General features: G+C 38.1%; 1 protein-coding gene across 2 annotated transcripts in view; it reads right to left on the bottom strand.

The window, feature by feature from the left end:
- Positions 1 to 975: 975 nt before the first annotated feature.
- LOC149903042 (organic cation transporter protein-like) overlaps positions 976 to 17779 on the bottom strand; it is a 51987-nt gene continuing 35183 nt past the window's right edge. For both annotated transcript variants that reach the window (XM_090109455.1, XM_090109456.1), the window contains exons 2-7: positions 12240 to 12418; positions 10631 to 10965; positions 9546 to 9866; positions 3394 to 4024; positions 1766 to 1869; positions 976 to 1385 (exon numbers count right to left, since the gene is read on the bottom strand). In XM_090109455.1, the coding sequence (XP_089965581.1) occupies positions 1322 to 1385; positions 1766 to 1869; positions 3394 to 4024; positions 9546 to 9866; positions 10631 to 10965; positions 12240 to 12418 (1634 nt within the window). In that variant the 3' untranslated portion in view covers positions 976 to 1321. The remainder of the gene's footprint in view (positions 1386 to 1765; positions 1870 to 3393; positions 4025 to 9545; positions 9867 to 10630; positions 10966 to 12239; positions 12419 to 17779) is intronic.

Below are 17779 nucleotides of genomic sequence, written 5' to 3'. Positions count from 1 at the left end.
TCAAAATTTGTTGTTACAAAAACATCATTGGAAATGATATTTTATATTTAATCAGCTTCAATAACAAAGATCACAATAAAGGACAGTTTTCGGGTAGAATACCGCAGAAAGGGAATGGAAAATTAATTAGAAATTATGAAATAAAACGCACAAACAAAATTAATTAAATATCTTATATTTACAATACTTATAAGTAGGCAGATTACATTTAAAGTTTGAACTATATATATGTCCTTATAAAGTTATGTTAAATTACTAAATAAAAAAGGAGATTCAGATTTGCTCTACATTCATTAAAATTATAATAACTCATTAAACCCATCGATGATTAATTAATGAGTGGAACACAAACAAAAATGTATAATAAATATAACATAACAAGGACTATTTTTCATCCTCTTTATGTTACAAATTATTGTCCTTTGAATTAAAGAAAAAAATGATAAATGGGTTCAATTTTTTCACTTCAGTTGTTTTAGTGATATTAAATTGGAAAATAAATAAATAAGCAGAAGATGTAACAAATTAAGTACAAACATACACAATTAAGAAAACTTTTTCACTTACATAACGGTAATTATATTCTTTTAATATAAATTAAAGACGCTATCATTAAACTATTTGATAGAACAGGTACTCTACGGAATATTATCAAATTATTTGAATTATCTATAATTTACTTACTAACTTACTAACCTATACCTAATATAGGTAAAAATCTATATTTATATAATAGATATATACAAAAATATTTTTTTATATTAGCTTAAATTATGACGATAATAATGACGATAAAATTATTAAGACTGACTTAAAACTAACTAACTTCGTAATATTTTATCTTAAAATCGAATAATACAACTGTAAGTTAAGAAATTCAATTTAACAAACAGAAACAAAATAAACATTAATTATTATTGAATATATTGTCAAGGCGTCGTGGAATATGTTTATGTATCAAAATCACAGATCAAAATATATTTGATAATGTAATATCACTGGTATTAAAATGTATATAAAAATAAACTTCGATATGTAAGCGGGAAGATTCTTAATATCTATAAATTCGTCATGGTATATGTATTGCAATACATATGATATTTTGGTTCTTATACTAAAAAGATTCATCGTCCTTACAGGTGAAATATTATTATAACACTAACTACCATTGGACAAACAAGAAAATCCGTATTTTTCTTAATGTCTATCCATTCAATTGTATATACTTAAAAAATGCTTTTCTTTCTTTTCACTTTAACAAAAATAAATCAATTTATAGTATAAGAACAGCTGCATTTTGCCAAACGTTATAAGAACACAGCTAGCGCCCTCTATCGTCCGTGGTCGTGTACGTTCCATTGCAAGATGGAGCGCTCTCTGTCGTTCTGAAATTCAATAATAATGTTATTAGTAGGTAACGTATTAAAAAATACAATTGAAATAAAAACTGTAACCTGATATAATACATTGTTTAAGGAGGATAACTCTTTTTTCAGAGGAATAAGAGTAGTTGTAGAGACAAATTAAAATAAAATTACTTTGTATTTTAATGTTTTTGACCCTGTCTCTTCGAAATGGATGATAAAAATCTTAAATTTTCTTAACAATATTGAATGAAAAATTTGTAGTTTCAGTTACTTGATTCTACTCGTATTATAAAGTAATACAGTTAGCAGGCAACCGAAATTCTTCTGCAAAAAGAACATTTCTATTTACTACTAAGACAAATAAATGTCTAGTAATAAAAAATAATAATTATACTTACTTGGGTTTTGAATGGGCAGTATCAGGTAGGAGTAACACAGTGGCGCCCCCCGCCACGCTCATAGCAGCTATGGTCACCATTGGTAGATGCTCGTTTAGTGCCGTCTGAAAACAAAAAATATATTTTTAAATGATATTTATGACAATACGATCGATGATATTATAAACTGTTTGAAGATATAAGAACAAATAAGGCTGTACATAGTTATCAATATATCATCAACGGACAAGAAAAACTGCAATTGAGATCTGGCAGTGTACAGATGTACCTATGATCATCTATATCATTAAAGTCAGAGAAAAAAACTTTGTTCTAATTTTATTTTAAACTCTTTATAAATGTTTACACTCCTATATAATAATGTGCTTACAGCAACCGTCCTAATATGAGCTTTTTTAAATGGATATTTGATAAGTAGGAGTAATTTTTTAATGTTTTCGGCAGCAGTATTGTTAGTAAGCGAATTTATTTAATTATACTAACTTTCTTAGCTTCTAGTCCGGGATACATCGCCCATTTTTGCAAGTGATTACTATCAAGCTAATTTTTCGTGAGTAGCTTTATTTTGATGAGATGCCCAATAATTTCATGTACGAAACTCTCGATTGTGGTAGCTTACAGAGGTAACAAGGATAAAAATTTTTGATTTGACGGTTCTCAAATATTTATTACGCAATTTGTAGGACAATATGTCTGTTGAATTATATAAGTATTAAATAAGTGAAAATAAAAAAATCAGCTGGTTAGTAATCATTTATGATGACTTCGTTATCGATACACATTGGGAAGGGGGACTCTTTGATCAAACCATAGATTTTGTAGGACAAATATTTTTTCGAATAACATAGATAATTATCTTGAGATTGAACAAAAAAAAACATTCAGTTAGTAATTAATATTTGAGAACCATCAAATCAAAATATTTTATCCTTGTTTCCTCTGGTAGCTACCACAATCGAGAGTTTTGTACATGAAATTATTGGGCATCTCATCAAAATAAAGCTACTCACGAAAAATTAGCTTGATAGTAATCACTTGCAAAAATGGGCGATGTATCCCGGACTATTCATGATAAATGGACATAAATCAAACCATAAAATAAATCATCGTATCCGGATAATAATATCAAGAAAAACCACTTTTATCATATTTCTTTTACGTTAATGGAAATCTAAACAAGTTAATTTAATTGTTCGGACACAAACAATAGACAATCATTTTTAATTTCCCAGTATTGAAGAATTGATACGTCGATAAAGTTGAAATCTAGATGTTAGTTTAATTTATGTACCTACATGTCTTTTTATTAATCGTTGTTTTTGTTACCCTTATTATTTACTTAAATTTTATTTTACTCTTCGTAGCATAAAGAATATACGTACTTACTTATAACTATAAGTATCTAACAAATTATTCTATTTTAGTACCAGTACTCATACAATTATCAATATAAGCTGCGGTTTAGGTTCAGTTTTACCTGGTTAAACCCAGTTGCTGGCCTTGTAACTCACTCATATTAATGAAAAGAGCACTCAACAGAAGATTTTTAAATCAATTTTCAGTTAAACTCTACCGTATAATAAAATATTTTACGTGTTCTAATATTCTTTTTATATAAAAATAATTACCAATTCCCATAAATATGGTATGCACATAAGCGCTAATCCTGAAGAAATTTGACTAGCACCAACTCCCAAATTTCTGACCACAGTCGGATACAATTCTGCAGTGAAAATCGGCAGCATCATATTTGTAGCTCCAATTGCGAATTTTCCAACCATGAGGCAGGCAATCATCGCCCATTCATTGTTGAAAGATATAGAAAACAATTCACTTGCAATGCAAGCCAGTCCACACACTAACATAGTAATGAATATGGGGAATCGCCTTCCAGCTTTCAAAAGAATGGGTATGCTTAACGCAATAGCTGGTATTTCAACGACTGCCAATATTATTGACGTCAAATGCAGATTTCCGAGGTTGAAGTTGCCTATGTTTAATAATAGGCCATAGTAACCAATAGTCATCGCAAACCAGGCTATGAATAAGCAGACTGTTCTCTTGAGGAGGTACCCTCGTAGAAGCATGCACACACTTGGGTCTTCAGCTTTTGTATCTGTTTTGTAAACTAATAACAATTTGTCGATGTCTGATGGCATTTCTCGTCCGTTGAACTTCGCTGCCTTTTCTAATATGGCTTGGGCTTCTTTTGTCCGTCCCATGCTGAGAAGCCATCTCGGAGATTCGGGTAAAACAAACCTGTAAATAAAGGATTGTAAATTGACTAATTTTTATGTTCAGCAGTTCTGCTTTAATTAAAATTTGCTCATAAAAATCGGCGCGTGTTATTTTTCTTGTTTAATTTGGTTAAGTCTTCTACCTCTCCCTTTTTTTTTTTTTTTTTTTTTTGTGTGGTGTCTCTCAATGTTAGCCAGAAGGGCTTCTACATTTTAACGCGGACGCGGGGGTGAACTGAAGGTTCACCCTGGTAGCGACATGCACAAGGGCGTCCCCCCTTGACGGGGACCACGAACCTCGGCTTGAGCTGTCGCTTGAGTGGAGGAGGCCAGAAGGGCCCTAATCGGACGGGCGCTCACCCGGGTGGGCGCGGGAACGCGGAACAAGGGACCTCGTCTTCGCCGGCGAAGACGGTGTACGCTTTCTGCTGTGGTGTGTGCGGTGTCGCGGTTGGTTCGACGTTGGACTTCAATCGCCGAGTCTAGCCGTGCGTTGGCTTTGGTAATGTCGTCGTCGGAGTCGTCCAAGACGTGTCTTGGCCGCCTGCGACGACGAGTGGGATCGGGATTCGCGACGTATGCGATGGCCTTTGTCACCAATGGGTTGGGGTGGTTTTTAGCCTTGTCGAAGTAGCGCTTAGACGCTTGCTTCATCCATTGGGCTATGGTGGGGAGTTCTAGGTCCCTATGTAGGTCCACGTTACGCACGAACCAGGGCGCTCCAGTCGCCGTTCTCATGAACCGCGACTGAATCGTCTGGAGCTTGTGTATGGAGCTGGGGGCGCAATGCGCGAAAACTACACTACTATAAGTGAGGATAGGACGGACCACCGTTTTGTAAAGTGTCACCTTATGTCTAAGGGACATTTTACTGCGACTGTTTATAAGGTAATAGAGCCGGCTAAGAACATAGCTGGCTTTCTTACGGACTGCCTTAATGTGGGCTTTGAATGACATGTGTGCGTCTAGAGTGACGCCTAAGAATTTGGTGTGCTTTTGCCACGGAATGACTTGGCCATAGAGTTTGACACTATCTATGGCCTCGGGGCCGCCGCGCCTGAAGAGCACGGCGGCGCTCTTGTCGGGGTTCACAGTGATACCCCATTTGCGAAACCATTTGCCTAGTGCATCGGTCGCGGATTGTAGGAGTGGAGTTATTCTTTTGCGGTGTGGACTCGACACGTAGAGTGCCGTGTCGTCCGCGAAGAGGGATAGTTGCACTTTATCGTGCTTAGGGATGTCGCTAGTGTATAGCGCGAATAGGAGGGGCGACAAGACGGAGCCCTGAGGGACTCCGGCCTGGATGGGACGTGAAGACGAGAGCGTGCCGTCTAGTCTGTAGCGGAAGGACCGGTTAGACAAGTAGTCTCGTATGATGAACACGAGACTGTCTGGCACGCCGAGAGTGTACAGTTTGTAAATCAAACCGTTGTGCCAGACCTTGTCGAACGCCTTCGCTACGTCAAAGAAGACCGCTCCCGTTCTGTGGGGTGTGAGGCGGGTGAGGCCCGCGAGAATGTACTCCGTGATGCGGTGTACTTGGTGAGGAGATGAGTGAGCTCGCCTAAAGCCGAATTGTTCGTCCGGGAGCAGCTTTTTGGCAATGACTGCGTCCCAGAGGCGTTTGGAGATGATTCTCTCATAGATTTTCCCCAGAGAGCTGAGGAGACTGATGGGACGGTAACTAGATGCCACGTTCCGGGGTTTGCCCGGTTTGTGGATCCCGATCACAATTGCTTCCTTCCACTTAGCGGGGAAGGTACAATTGGCCAGGAGACAATTAAAGGTGGCTACTAGGAGAGCGATAAGGGCGGGCGGCAGGCTTTTTAGAGCTCTATTGGGAATAGAGTCTCCGCCTGGGGACTTCCTATTGGCAAGTGACTTGATGAGTGATTTTACTTCGGTGGCCGTCGTTGGTGACAAGGGCTCGGCATCGATACGAGGGGTTTCGGTAAGACGTGCGATCTCTTGATTAACTACGTTAATGTGAGTCGAGTCGGTCATGTCGAGATTGGGGGAACATTGTTCCTCTAAACTGTCAGCTAAGCATTCGGCCTTCTCAAAATCGTCAAAAGCGGGAGGTTGGTCAGGACGAATGAGCGGTGGCGTGGCGGCAATACCATCAGATTTGAGAGTCCTCGCAAGCCGCCAGTAGGCAGTGTGCGAGGGAGAGAGATCGCTAAGTAAAGAGTCCCACCGCTCGTTGCGTAATTCGTGAATTCGCTCTCTTACCTCTCTCTGTAAGGAACGAAGTATTCTACGGTTTTCGTCTGTCGGTGCTCGGTCGTAGGCGCGCGTCGCCGCGTTCTTATCGCCCACCAGCCTTCGTACGTCCGGAGGCAGATCCAACCGGTGGCCGAGGCCAACGGGGACCCGCCGGGACGCGTATTCAATCTTGGATTGAATGTGGCTGGTGACCGAGGAGACCGCGTCGAGCGCCTCTACGACCGTGTCGATTTTGTCAGGTACAGACTCCAGCTCTGGCGAGTCGACGGGCTGTAAGGCCTCGTGCAACTTTCGCCAGTCTACCTTCGTCATGTACTCTACGGTGGTGCTATCGGGGGGACCCAGTTCGAACAACACGGGCCTGTGATCAGAGTCGAGCTCGTGCAACGTTTCAACGGAGCGCAACTGTAGCGTCACGTTCCGCATCACCGCCACATCGAGCACGTCCTGTCTGTGTCCCGTGTTCTTCGGAAAGTGAGTCGGTTCTAAGGGGCCTACAATCGTGACGTTAAGTAGGTCAGTCAGTCGGTCTAGTCGTTTGCCATTGGCATTCTCGTAGGAGCTATTCCAGTTCCAGTGCTTGCAGTTGAGGTCGCCGGCCAGAATGACCGAGTCGCCCAGTGCAAGCAAGGCTCTGAGATCGCTCTCCAAGATTGCTTTTGACGGTGAGAGATAGACCGAGGCGATTATGACGGGTTGATGACCGGTCATAGACACCTTGATCACTGTGGCTTCTAAGTTAATTAGAGGCGGCGTGTCGATGGGCGTGCAGTGCAAGGCCCTTCTGTAATATATAAGGGTGCCGCCTAAGGGGCTGTTTACGCGGTCGTTACGCACCAACATGTAGTTGGCGATTCGCGGATTGCGGTTAAAAGGCTTAAGGAATGTCTCTTGCATTACTAGCACATCGACACGCCGTCTAGTGACAAAGTCCCTAACTAGGTTAGTCTGTTTGAGAAGGCCGTCCGCGTTAAAAGTAACTACGGAGATCGCTCTGGGTTTAATTCTAGCTGTAGTAGCCATTAGGGAGTTGTGTTGATTTTATTTATTAACTCCCAATGGGTGAATACAGTGATCATGGCCTCATCACGGCTTTTGGCGTTTCTTAATTTCTCGGCCACTAGATTTACCTCATCAGGGTTGAGGTTGAGGTTTTTAACATAATTCCTAATGTAGATAACGTTTGATAAGAACTCGTTAGGCGAGGCTAATTCTAGTGAGTGCACTTCAGCTGAAGGCTTCGGTGCTGCTTGTATGGCGGGAGCCGCTGAAGGCGGCGCCGCCACGCTCGGCTGGGCCTGCGTCACTAGTGACGGAGGTTTCGCCCAAGCGTTTGTTTTGGGTGGTGGAGCCGGTATAAAGGCCGGCTTTGGTTGCGGGGGTTGAGCCCCGGCGCGGGCGATCCCGCGAGGTTTGTTCGCCTTCTGGCGACCCCCAGCCCTGTGTCTGGGAGCCTTCGGGCAACCCCGGTAGTTCGCGGGGTGACCCGAAGTCTCACAGAGCACGCAGGACGGTGGATCCTCATTAGGCAAATCCTTGGACCTCGTGCAATCCTCCGTGCCGTGGTCGCCTAAACATTTGACGCAGCGAGGCCGCGAGAAACAGTTACGAGCAGAGTGCCCGTAAAGTTGACAGCGATGACACTGTCTAATATAGCTGTGGGAGTCGGGTGTTTCCACCTTAAGCCCTGAAAGTTTGCAGCAATGCCGCATTTTAAAAATGTCTTTACCCTTCGGGGTACGATCTAGGACCGCGAGGACCATGTCATATGGTGCTTTAGTGATTCTATTGTGCATGCGGAAGCACTCCTGCACAGGGAAACCTTGGTCTTTCAAGTCATTGAAGACTTGATCGGCAGAGATCTCTTTGGGGATCCCTTTTATAACGACTCTTAAAGAGCGTTCCTCCGGAAGGGGGAACGAATGACCGCCTATGTTTTGGTCTCTAAGATAGGCCGTAAAAACCCTATGGTGGGTTGACGTAAGCAATTGGACACGTATATTGTCCTTAGTAGGGCGAGCTTTGAAGGAGATTCCTTCACTATCTAAAAAGGCTGAGATCTTCAGCCACGCGGACTTATCCCTCACGTAGACGGCGGTTTACGCGTCGCGGCGTTGCCCGCGGTCGGGCCTTCGGGTGCCTGAGGGGCGGATGCCTGAGGGGCGGGGGGCGCACGGCTAGATTCGGCGCGCGCGGAATCGCGAACGGTCGCGTTCCGTTTGGCGGGCGGAGCAGCATTTTTTAGTTTGCGTTTCTTTTTATTTGTAACGGTTTCGAAGCCGTCTGACGAATTTGAGGACTCCGCCTCCGAAGCTATCGACTCTGGAGCGCTCTCGCACTCCATAACGGTCGGGGCTTCGAACCCCGCTTCGACTGCCACTGGGGACAGCGGTGGGGACTCAGGAGAGTCCCTTAACGGTTGCGCAACGGGCGCGGCAAGTTTTTGAGCCCCGGCGGCGCTGTGTGCTTTAAATGCATCCAGCACCTCCGGGTTCTCCCTGACTAAGAAAGCCATAAAGGCTTTTATATCTAGGTCCTCCAACGAATCGGACATCCTAACGGTTTTTATTTTTCCTACTCGTCGTCCTAGCGGCCCTCCCCGCTTCCGGGCGGGGGGGGGGTTGTGTGCCTACACGTATGTATGTGAGTGTGGTGTGTTTGGTGCGTCCCGCTGGTGATAGCGGGGTGAGGTTGTCACTACCTAACAGTTCGCAGGGGTCTTGGAGTGACCCCCTGCGAAAGCGTGACGTGGACCCGTCAGGAGTAGTTCTCGGCCGAGTCCGGGCGCTAGCGAGCAGTTGGAGTACCTGCCCGCCGTGGCAGTGCCTACTAAGAGGACACAGTCACCGAAAAGCTCCCGAAGCGGTGAGGCTGTACGCCGTTTATACAAACGTGCGGTATCTGCGCCCCACAGATACTTCCACCGGATGGTGTTAATTTCTCCGAAGCCCGTTTGACACCGTTAGGTGGGCAACGGAGAAACCGCGACTGGCGCGTCGAGAAACAAGAAAGTTAGTTGTACGCTGCGAGTGCAGCTGCGGTTGCACCGCGACTGACCAGGTAGTAAACTACCTGAGCAGGCGGGGTGGGACCGGTCGCTTATCGGTCGCTATTGTTCACAACAAAGGCGCGGGTCACTTCCCGGAATTTGCCTTTCGGCGAATCTCAGGTAGCGGTCCCCCGTCTCTACGGAGAACAATAGACGGCAGGTAGGGCGCTCTTGCTAAGCACGAGTGCTCAGCTCGAGTGCCAAACCCGGTATGCCTACCTCTCCCAAGTTAATATAGTAAGTATAAAGTATTTAAGAAAAATCTTACCACAGAAAAATGAGCAAGCATCCAGGAATCGACAGTGCCAGCTGCAGATCCCTCCAGTTCGGCAATACAATAGACAACAGAGAGACGATGACGTAAGCCAAAGGAAGCGGGAAAAAGTTGCACACGCCGGCAATTGTCACCCATTTCCCGCCAACAAGTTCCACAGATAATACAAACGCTGCATAGACCACAGATACAGATACGAGTCCCATGATCAGTCTCACTATAACGTATTGGACGTATGAGCTGACTAGCAGAGAGAGGATGGCTAATGCGCTCTGTGTAGCTGCCATAGCCATTAAAATGCGTTTGCGGCCGAATCTGAAATTTCATATTAAAATTACACAAGATGATGATAAATGGGGAAGTAAATTCCCAATATTCTAAATTTTCAATCCCTGAACGACGAGGATTTTGATGATAAATTGTTCAAGGTGTTGAGAAAATATCTATTTAAAATTTATTGATTTTATTGAACATCGTCTAAATATAGATATTTCTCGTTATATTTTTAAAAAGTTATTATTGTCATTTTTATCATACCTTAACATATGAAATGTGTATTGTTCTAATTATCTACCTATTAAAGAAAACCTACATTAGATGATACCTACATTAAAGTAAACATCGTTATTTTACGCGATAACACTAGCTTAATTACAAAAGGTGAACTTAGCTTATTAGACCCAACAATCATAAATAATTGCACGATAAGAATCTTTGTTTAAAAAGAAGTGGTTATTCCATTTTTGCAACCATACAAAATATAAATTATTTCTTTTGTTTAAATGTATGAAGTACAAAATATAACATGATTAAAATTTTCTATAAAGTTAGATATAACAACAACATTATGTAATCAAATTGGGCGCTATACATAAATAATTTTTATAATGTATTAATTATGTATAAATAGTATAAGTACTAAACTTTAAAAAACATGTTATAAACCAAGCGCCTGTGAGAAAAACAACGCAAACAATATCTATTTAATTAAGCTTATGAACCTTTTACATAGAGTATTGTCTTTTCCCAATTCCTATGTTTATCTCGATCGAGACTAGAAGTCAAATAAATTATCTTACCTATCTGAAATCCAGCCTCCTACAACGCCTCCAATACCCACACCAATCAAGAACACCACTTCAGCCAGATTCGTAAGACTAGCTTTGTCACACACAAGCCCCCATTCTGAAATGATCGTGTCCCCAACCTCGCTTCTATCGAAGCCCCATCTTTCACACTTTTGAAATGAGTCCAACACTGGAGCTGTGAAATTCATGATGCTTTCCACAGTAACTTCACTAGACAGAGTTCGTACGTAGCACCCGCCCTGTGGCTGGCTATAGTTGATCCAATTTTCTAAAGGTAATGTCGATAGATTGTCCGGCCGTTCGCACCAGAACTTTGTGGCTTTTGCCTGAAAATCGCAATTGTGTAAATTACATGATACATAGTTATGATACATATTATTATATACAAGTTTGAACTACATGGAATAAAAGTTCACACGTCTTTAAATAATATATATTTGTATTTTATTAAATGATGAATCCTTAACAACAAACATACATTCTGCGTAAATGCATAGGACTTTTGATAAAAATAAAATCAGAACCCTTCCTTGTGGAAAACCACAACGTGATTTACTGTTCTCACGATTACAAAGAAAAGGGCGATTTAGGAGAATTGTATTGTATTTTATTATACACAAGTTGAATAAGATCACGATACTTGTGTTTCAAATGAAAACATATCGTCATTTCATCTTTTTTGTAAATAAGATACTGAGGTTTTTAAGATCATGAATTTTTTATTTTCCTATTGAAACTTATAATCTTCTTATATAAAAAAAAGCGGCCAAGTGCGAGTCGGGCTCGCGCACAAAGGGTTCCGTAGCAGCAAATATAATAAATTACAGTTAAATCAACCTATCTCAAAAACTATAAGAGATACTTTGATCAAACCAAAAATCGTTGAAAGAGTTAATTAGCATGCATCACCTCTATTTTTTTTAGAATTTTATACCCCGTAGTTATAAAAATAGAGGGGGGGGGACATACTTTTTACGACTTTGAGAGCTGATATCTCAAAAACCGTTCACTTTAAGAAAAATGTTTTTTAGAAAACTTTATATCATTTTAAAAGACCTTTCCATTGATACCCCACACGGGTATGTACATCGAAAAAAAAAATTTCATCCCTCAGTTACATGTATGGGGGGCCCCACCCCCAATTCTTTTTTTTACTATTTAGTGTCATATTTTTGTAGCGGTTCATACAACACATATTCCCATCAAATTTCATCACTGTAGTACTTATAGTTTCCGAGTAAATCGGCTGTGACAGACGGACAGACGGACAGACGGACAGACGGACATGACGAAACTATAAGGGTTCCGTTTTTGCCATTTTGGCTACGGAACCCTAAAAATGAATCGCAAAATGTGTTGGTAAGCGCATAACTCGAGAACGGCTGAACCGATTTCGATAATTCTTTTTTTATTATATTCCTTGAAGTACGAGGATGGCTTTTATGTAGAGAAAACGTAAATATGTACCACGGGCGAAGCCGGGGCGGACCGCTAGTATCATCATAAGATTAGGCTCAGCTCAGCTCATACGTCCAATCTCTATCACAATATATCTATTGTAAACGACAGTACCATGACAAAGTGAAATATTTGAACTCACCGTGAAAGTAGGCAAAAAGATATGGAATGTACAGGGGAATGAAAAGAGCGACAGCAGGAAGGTCATCATCAGCTGCCAGCGCCCATATTCACCGATCACCGACGATACCACGTCAGGGCCTGACTCATCATCTTCAGGTATTCTTGGCTTCTCTTTGTGAGGGCCTTGGCTTGGGATTACTGAAAAGATTATAATTATGTAAAGAAAAAATGTACTTAAGTATATGTAATTCCAATAATTTCAAGTTGTGTTTAACTTTTAATTTTGGAGTTTTATTACTCTACTTTAAACAAGGTCTCTTCACTCTCTACATAGGTTTTTTGATGCATTATTAACCGATGCTTGTTACTACTAGTATAGTACCTATTATTATATTATCATCTGTGCTTGCTACCGAAACTCGTGATGTGTACTTCGAATTTTAGTTATTATTAGTTAAAAAAAATATTATGGCATGACTTAGCAATACGAGATATTCTTTAGATTAAATTCCAAAAACACATCCTTATATTCATGAAGATGAAAACAATAAAATGGCAATGACTAGGTAGAAACCGCACTGATCACGAGAAAGAAAAAACATCGTTTTATAAATCATTCATGATTCAGTCATAAATACAATAACTTAATTTTTATAAACATAACTCTTTCTTTAGAATAAAGTTATCAGAATTTAATGCAATGCTCGTATTTGAATATTGTGCAACCTAACTACGCAGTCTAAACTCTAAAGTACCATTTCGTGTCTAAAATCGGAAAAATTATGTGTTTCTAACTACTGTTAATGCCTGTTTTAGTACATTTTTTGCTGATTGGATACATTAATGCATATCACGAAAATCTAAGGTTTTGCGTCAAAAACAATGATTTATGAAACGGTAACTAAGCTTGTAAATCTATATATTAATTCCTACTGAATAATAAATATTTACAATATATTAATAGAAGTGTGAAGAACTGGGTCAATGAAAATGATAATAAACTTCCATATACATATTATGTTCATATAAATTATGCTTTCTCGAAGCATTATATAATTGCTATCGATAATATACGTTCAATGATGTTGATACCTACTTATCATGTAGTAGTCCATCCATAAATTAATATAAATATAATAATAATCAATCATTTTTTTCTTTATATTTTCACACTATTATATTGAAAGAGAAAGTTTTTGGCCGACTTTTCTCTGAAAAAACTGTTTTCTGATCCGGTGGGTAATAATTTCTTGATACTTAGATCTACATATTATTACGACGATACTAGGTTTAATTCAATTTAACGGTTAGATAGGATTAAATTGAGATATTTTGTACCTTTAAAAATATACCTAACTAATATGTTTCGTAATTTTGATCGATACTTGTAACTGAATCAAAGTTCTAATAGATGTCAAATGCAGGTGTAGGTATATTGATTACGTAATAAGTGCAACACCTCATAATATTCATTTGTTTCGTTTATTGAAGCAATCACTGTATTTATAGCGCTTTGTTTATGAACAGTTAATGTTTCTAATGGCTTCTAGAAATGTGTAGGAAACTTAGACTAATTGGAAACATGAGGAAAAAATGAAATATTATCTAATAAAGAAAAAGAAAGGCACAAAGTTCTTCATTAAAACAGGCTTATAAATAAACGCAGAAACGGTTAATCGTAATACATAATAGAATATAATGATGTACTAAAAAAAGACAAAAGTTACGTAGTAAAATAAATCAATGTCAGCTACCTTGACAATGAACTAACAGGTGATAATGTACTTAACGGTTTGAGTCATTGTATTTAAGATATAATGAAAACTGCAAAATAAAAAATTATGTCTGATGTGTCAGAGGATATAGTCTCATATAAATATTTACATCACATTATAATAGTTCATTGAATATCACAGAATGGTCCTCAAATAAATCAGTCTATTTTATATAAATCTCATATGCTAATGCAGTTTTTGATGGTTCAGAAAGAATTATCTTCCTCATCTTTTGTATTATTTTCTTAGTATTTTAAAAATCAATCACTGTCACACGCTTTATTTTCATATATTGTTGTCGAGTAATTTGAGTTCGTTCTTTACACATTATTTTGTTTTTCAGAAAATATTTCTTCCTTAAATTGCAATAACATGCAACTAATTACAGAAATTAAATCGTTTGTGTTTAGTTATAATCAACAATAATCCAACACAATAATTAAGATAAGGCATACTCGTCACTGTCTTATTATTTCATGTACTTTAATTTCATCAAGTTTAGATAAAACCATAAACAAAACAAAAAACTGTCAATGACGATGAACAATACATTGTCTTATCTATTTTGTAAAATAATAACATCATTGTATCTATTTCGTAGATGCATATGATAAACAATAAGAGATTATAATTTAAAAACACTTCGTTTGCTCTCGTTTTACGATACAATTTATGACACGCCGTAGTTCGAAGTACATCACAGTAACTTGTAAACAAATGCAGGACAGGCGTCTTAAATGATATTATTCTTCATCAGGCGAATAGTTTGCATTTGGGGCCAAGGCTGGAAAACGTATAGATTTCATTAGACTACGATTAGTAAGAACCCACTGCATAAACACGCTAACACGCCCAAGTACCTACTATCATTAATTATCCAATTCGTTTTAACACGCGCCGTTTTATTTTTTGGAAGTAATAATTGAAACGTATCCAATAATTAAAATAAAAATGTTTCAAAACTCATAATAATTGATGCAAATTTTAACAAATCCCTTATTTTGTCGTAATTAATTTTACTATGTACATATTAGTAAATTATAGATTACATACATAAATACTGTATGTTTGCTTCATTAAATCAATTATTTTGTATTCCTCTTTTACCGCAAACCAAATGTTCTAAATAACGTCTAGATTTTGTTTTTATTAAAATTTATATCTTTACATTGTATACAAATCTATTTGCCAATGACCTGCTTTCCTTTCCTCACCTCAATATTTATGTTATGTTGAAACTATTGTCACACTTTGTAATTCGTTGTCACGGTCGTTAATTGGTTGTTCTTCCCGCCAAAAAATCGATTAGCTTTACATTTGACACTTCCTAGCAATCGTCAAGTAATTAAATGTTCACCTTCCTTGATTTTTTATGAAAAAATTTCGTTAAATTTCGTTAAAATGCATTTGCATTCTGATAAGTTTTAGTGCCAAGCCAATTTTGCTCTATCTTTACATTTTTTTTACATTTTCAAGAAATAATTATTTAATTTTCTACATGACACTTTGTAGTGATTCATACTTAAATTGCATTGTAGAGTAAATTAAAAAATCACGCAGTGTGCACATAAAATAAAAGTGAAATAATAAAATTATATTTAAGTACTTATACAGGGTTACTTGTAAAACACCAGCAACCTCGCAGGACAAGATAGCTAACATCATAAGTAACAACATTTGTTCTACGACTTTTGGCATAACGCAATAAATTATTTTTAAATGATTTTTTAAACTTTTATTGTACTCTCCTTACATTTGTAAGTCTATGTTCTATTAATTATCGGATGGACGACGCGACGCCCCCTTCCCCCTCTCGTTCGCTTTTTGTTTACGTAATTTTTGGGAGGCGTAGAGTTTATAATATTCAGACGGAAAATTAAATGAATATTTATTTTTGTATGAAAATAAAATCTAACAAATTATCAAAAGTCGTAGAACAAATGTTGTTACTTATGATGTTAGCTATCTTGTCCTGCGAGGTTGCCGGTGTTTTACAAGTAACCCTGTATACGAGACTAATCTCTTTATACTACATTAAGCGATATAATATATGTATATATGGAGATGAGCTAACTACGACGCGACGGTATTAAATTAAAAAGAGTAACATGATACGGCATCACTTTAACTTTCATGACCCATAAACGAACGGACTTGCTTATTAACGTGAATTACAAAATTGCACCTTAGTTTCGACGACCGATTACGATTTATAGTGAGAGAAGTATCCGGCAGTTTTCTTCCGCTATTCCTTTGCGTGGCACAGTTTGGCTTTCGTCTGATATACTTATATGACCCATATCCCTACGATTATTATTATGTGCCTTATCAATGGAAAGAAAACAAATTCATTGCTTTATTGGACATATAAATGTAGAGGTTCATTTATCAAGTTTATCAGAATTCTTTTCTGGGTTTACGTACTTATCAAAATGCATATCGATAGAAGCAACAAATTCATATTATTTGGTATCAAATGTTCTGTAAGATACAACATTTTGTTAATCGCGATCAAGCAATTTAACTCCCTTCCGTCTTTTTACTACGACATATTTCCTAAGTTAGAACCCAAATATTTTATGTCATGCCCTTTTCAAGGTTCTGCGAATTGAATGTAGGGTAAATTAAAAAGAGAACATATTATACGCAAATCTTTAACGTCGCGTCTTAAGCTGATAATAAAATACTATTTTTTATTTATACTTTTATCTATGTAGCACAAAACCGCGTAACATAAGGTCAATTTAATTTATAATTGCCATTTCTATGCCGATATGATTTTCATAGAGATGGCGACGTAGATAATATAAAAATAATACCAAAATTAATATCATATTAAGCATGTAAAACAACATTTGAGAAAATCTGTAGAGCCGTAATATTTCTTAAATATGAATGTGTTAAAAAGAAAAATCTTTAAATAATTTTCTAATGTTATGTGATTTTTATCTAAAGTATAAAACGTCCGTCAATGTTTTGTACATTGAAATCTAGAGCCTTAATTAATACCTGCAATGAAATGTACCTACTATAAATAGAAAACTTTTATAAAAGTACAAAATATTCGAATGCTATGAGCCTCCTGTCTATTACTTACCCTTTATAAATAACTAGGGATGTAACGATACCGATACCAATACCGATATATTAGTATCGCCGATAATAAATCAACCGATACCGATATTTTTTTTATTAAATTCTTTCTTTTCTTTTATGTTTTTGCATTGTATTCATTCATATTGTTTTATTTCTGTTTCTGTAATAGTGTTAAGGAAGAGCGGAACCTCCTGACACAAGCATTTTATTTGCTTACTAGGAGTGTTCCAATCTTGTATCTATCCAATTTGTTTATGTAAAGGAAAGAAAGAAATAATTTTGATTTTTTTTTAATTTTTAACGTGATAACGTTTTTAAAATCGTTTTAGTCGGGTCACGGGTGACATGTTCATAAACTTGTTTCACACGAAAACCTCACGAGCGCGATCGCAGGTATAACGAGAGAGAGACGGACCGATCTCCCGTTTCATCTCGAGCGCTGCCACTGCATTATGTTATCACGTAAACATCTCGATCGTAAACCTACTTTACAAACAACCAATTTTTTTGATATCAAATAATTCAAAAATCCGCGCCCAATGAACGATGCGGGAGGCCGCCCGCGCGTGCGCACTTTGTTTTCTGAAAAAACTCTACCAATTATAGTAAACTTTTATTAGGTACTGATTGTATGTGTATTACTTAAAGTTTAACTGACTTCGTAAAATAATAATACTAAAATAAATGG

Source organism: Colias eurytheme, chromosome 14, assembly GCF_061535395.1.
Source record: "Colias eurytheme isolate Ceu_HAF_F1 chromosome 14, ilColEury1 Martin Lab GWU primary, whole genome shotgun sequence".
Taxonomy (NCBI): Eukaryota; Metazoa; Arthropoda; class Insecta; order Lepidoptera; family Pieridae; genus Colias; species Colias eurytheme.
This window is presented reverse-complemented; position numbering and strand designations above follow the sequence as displayed.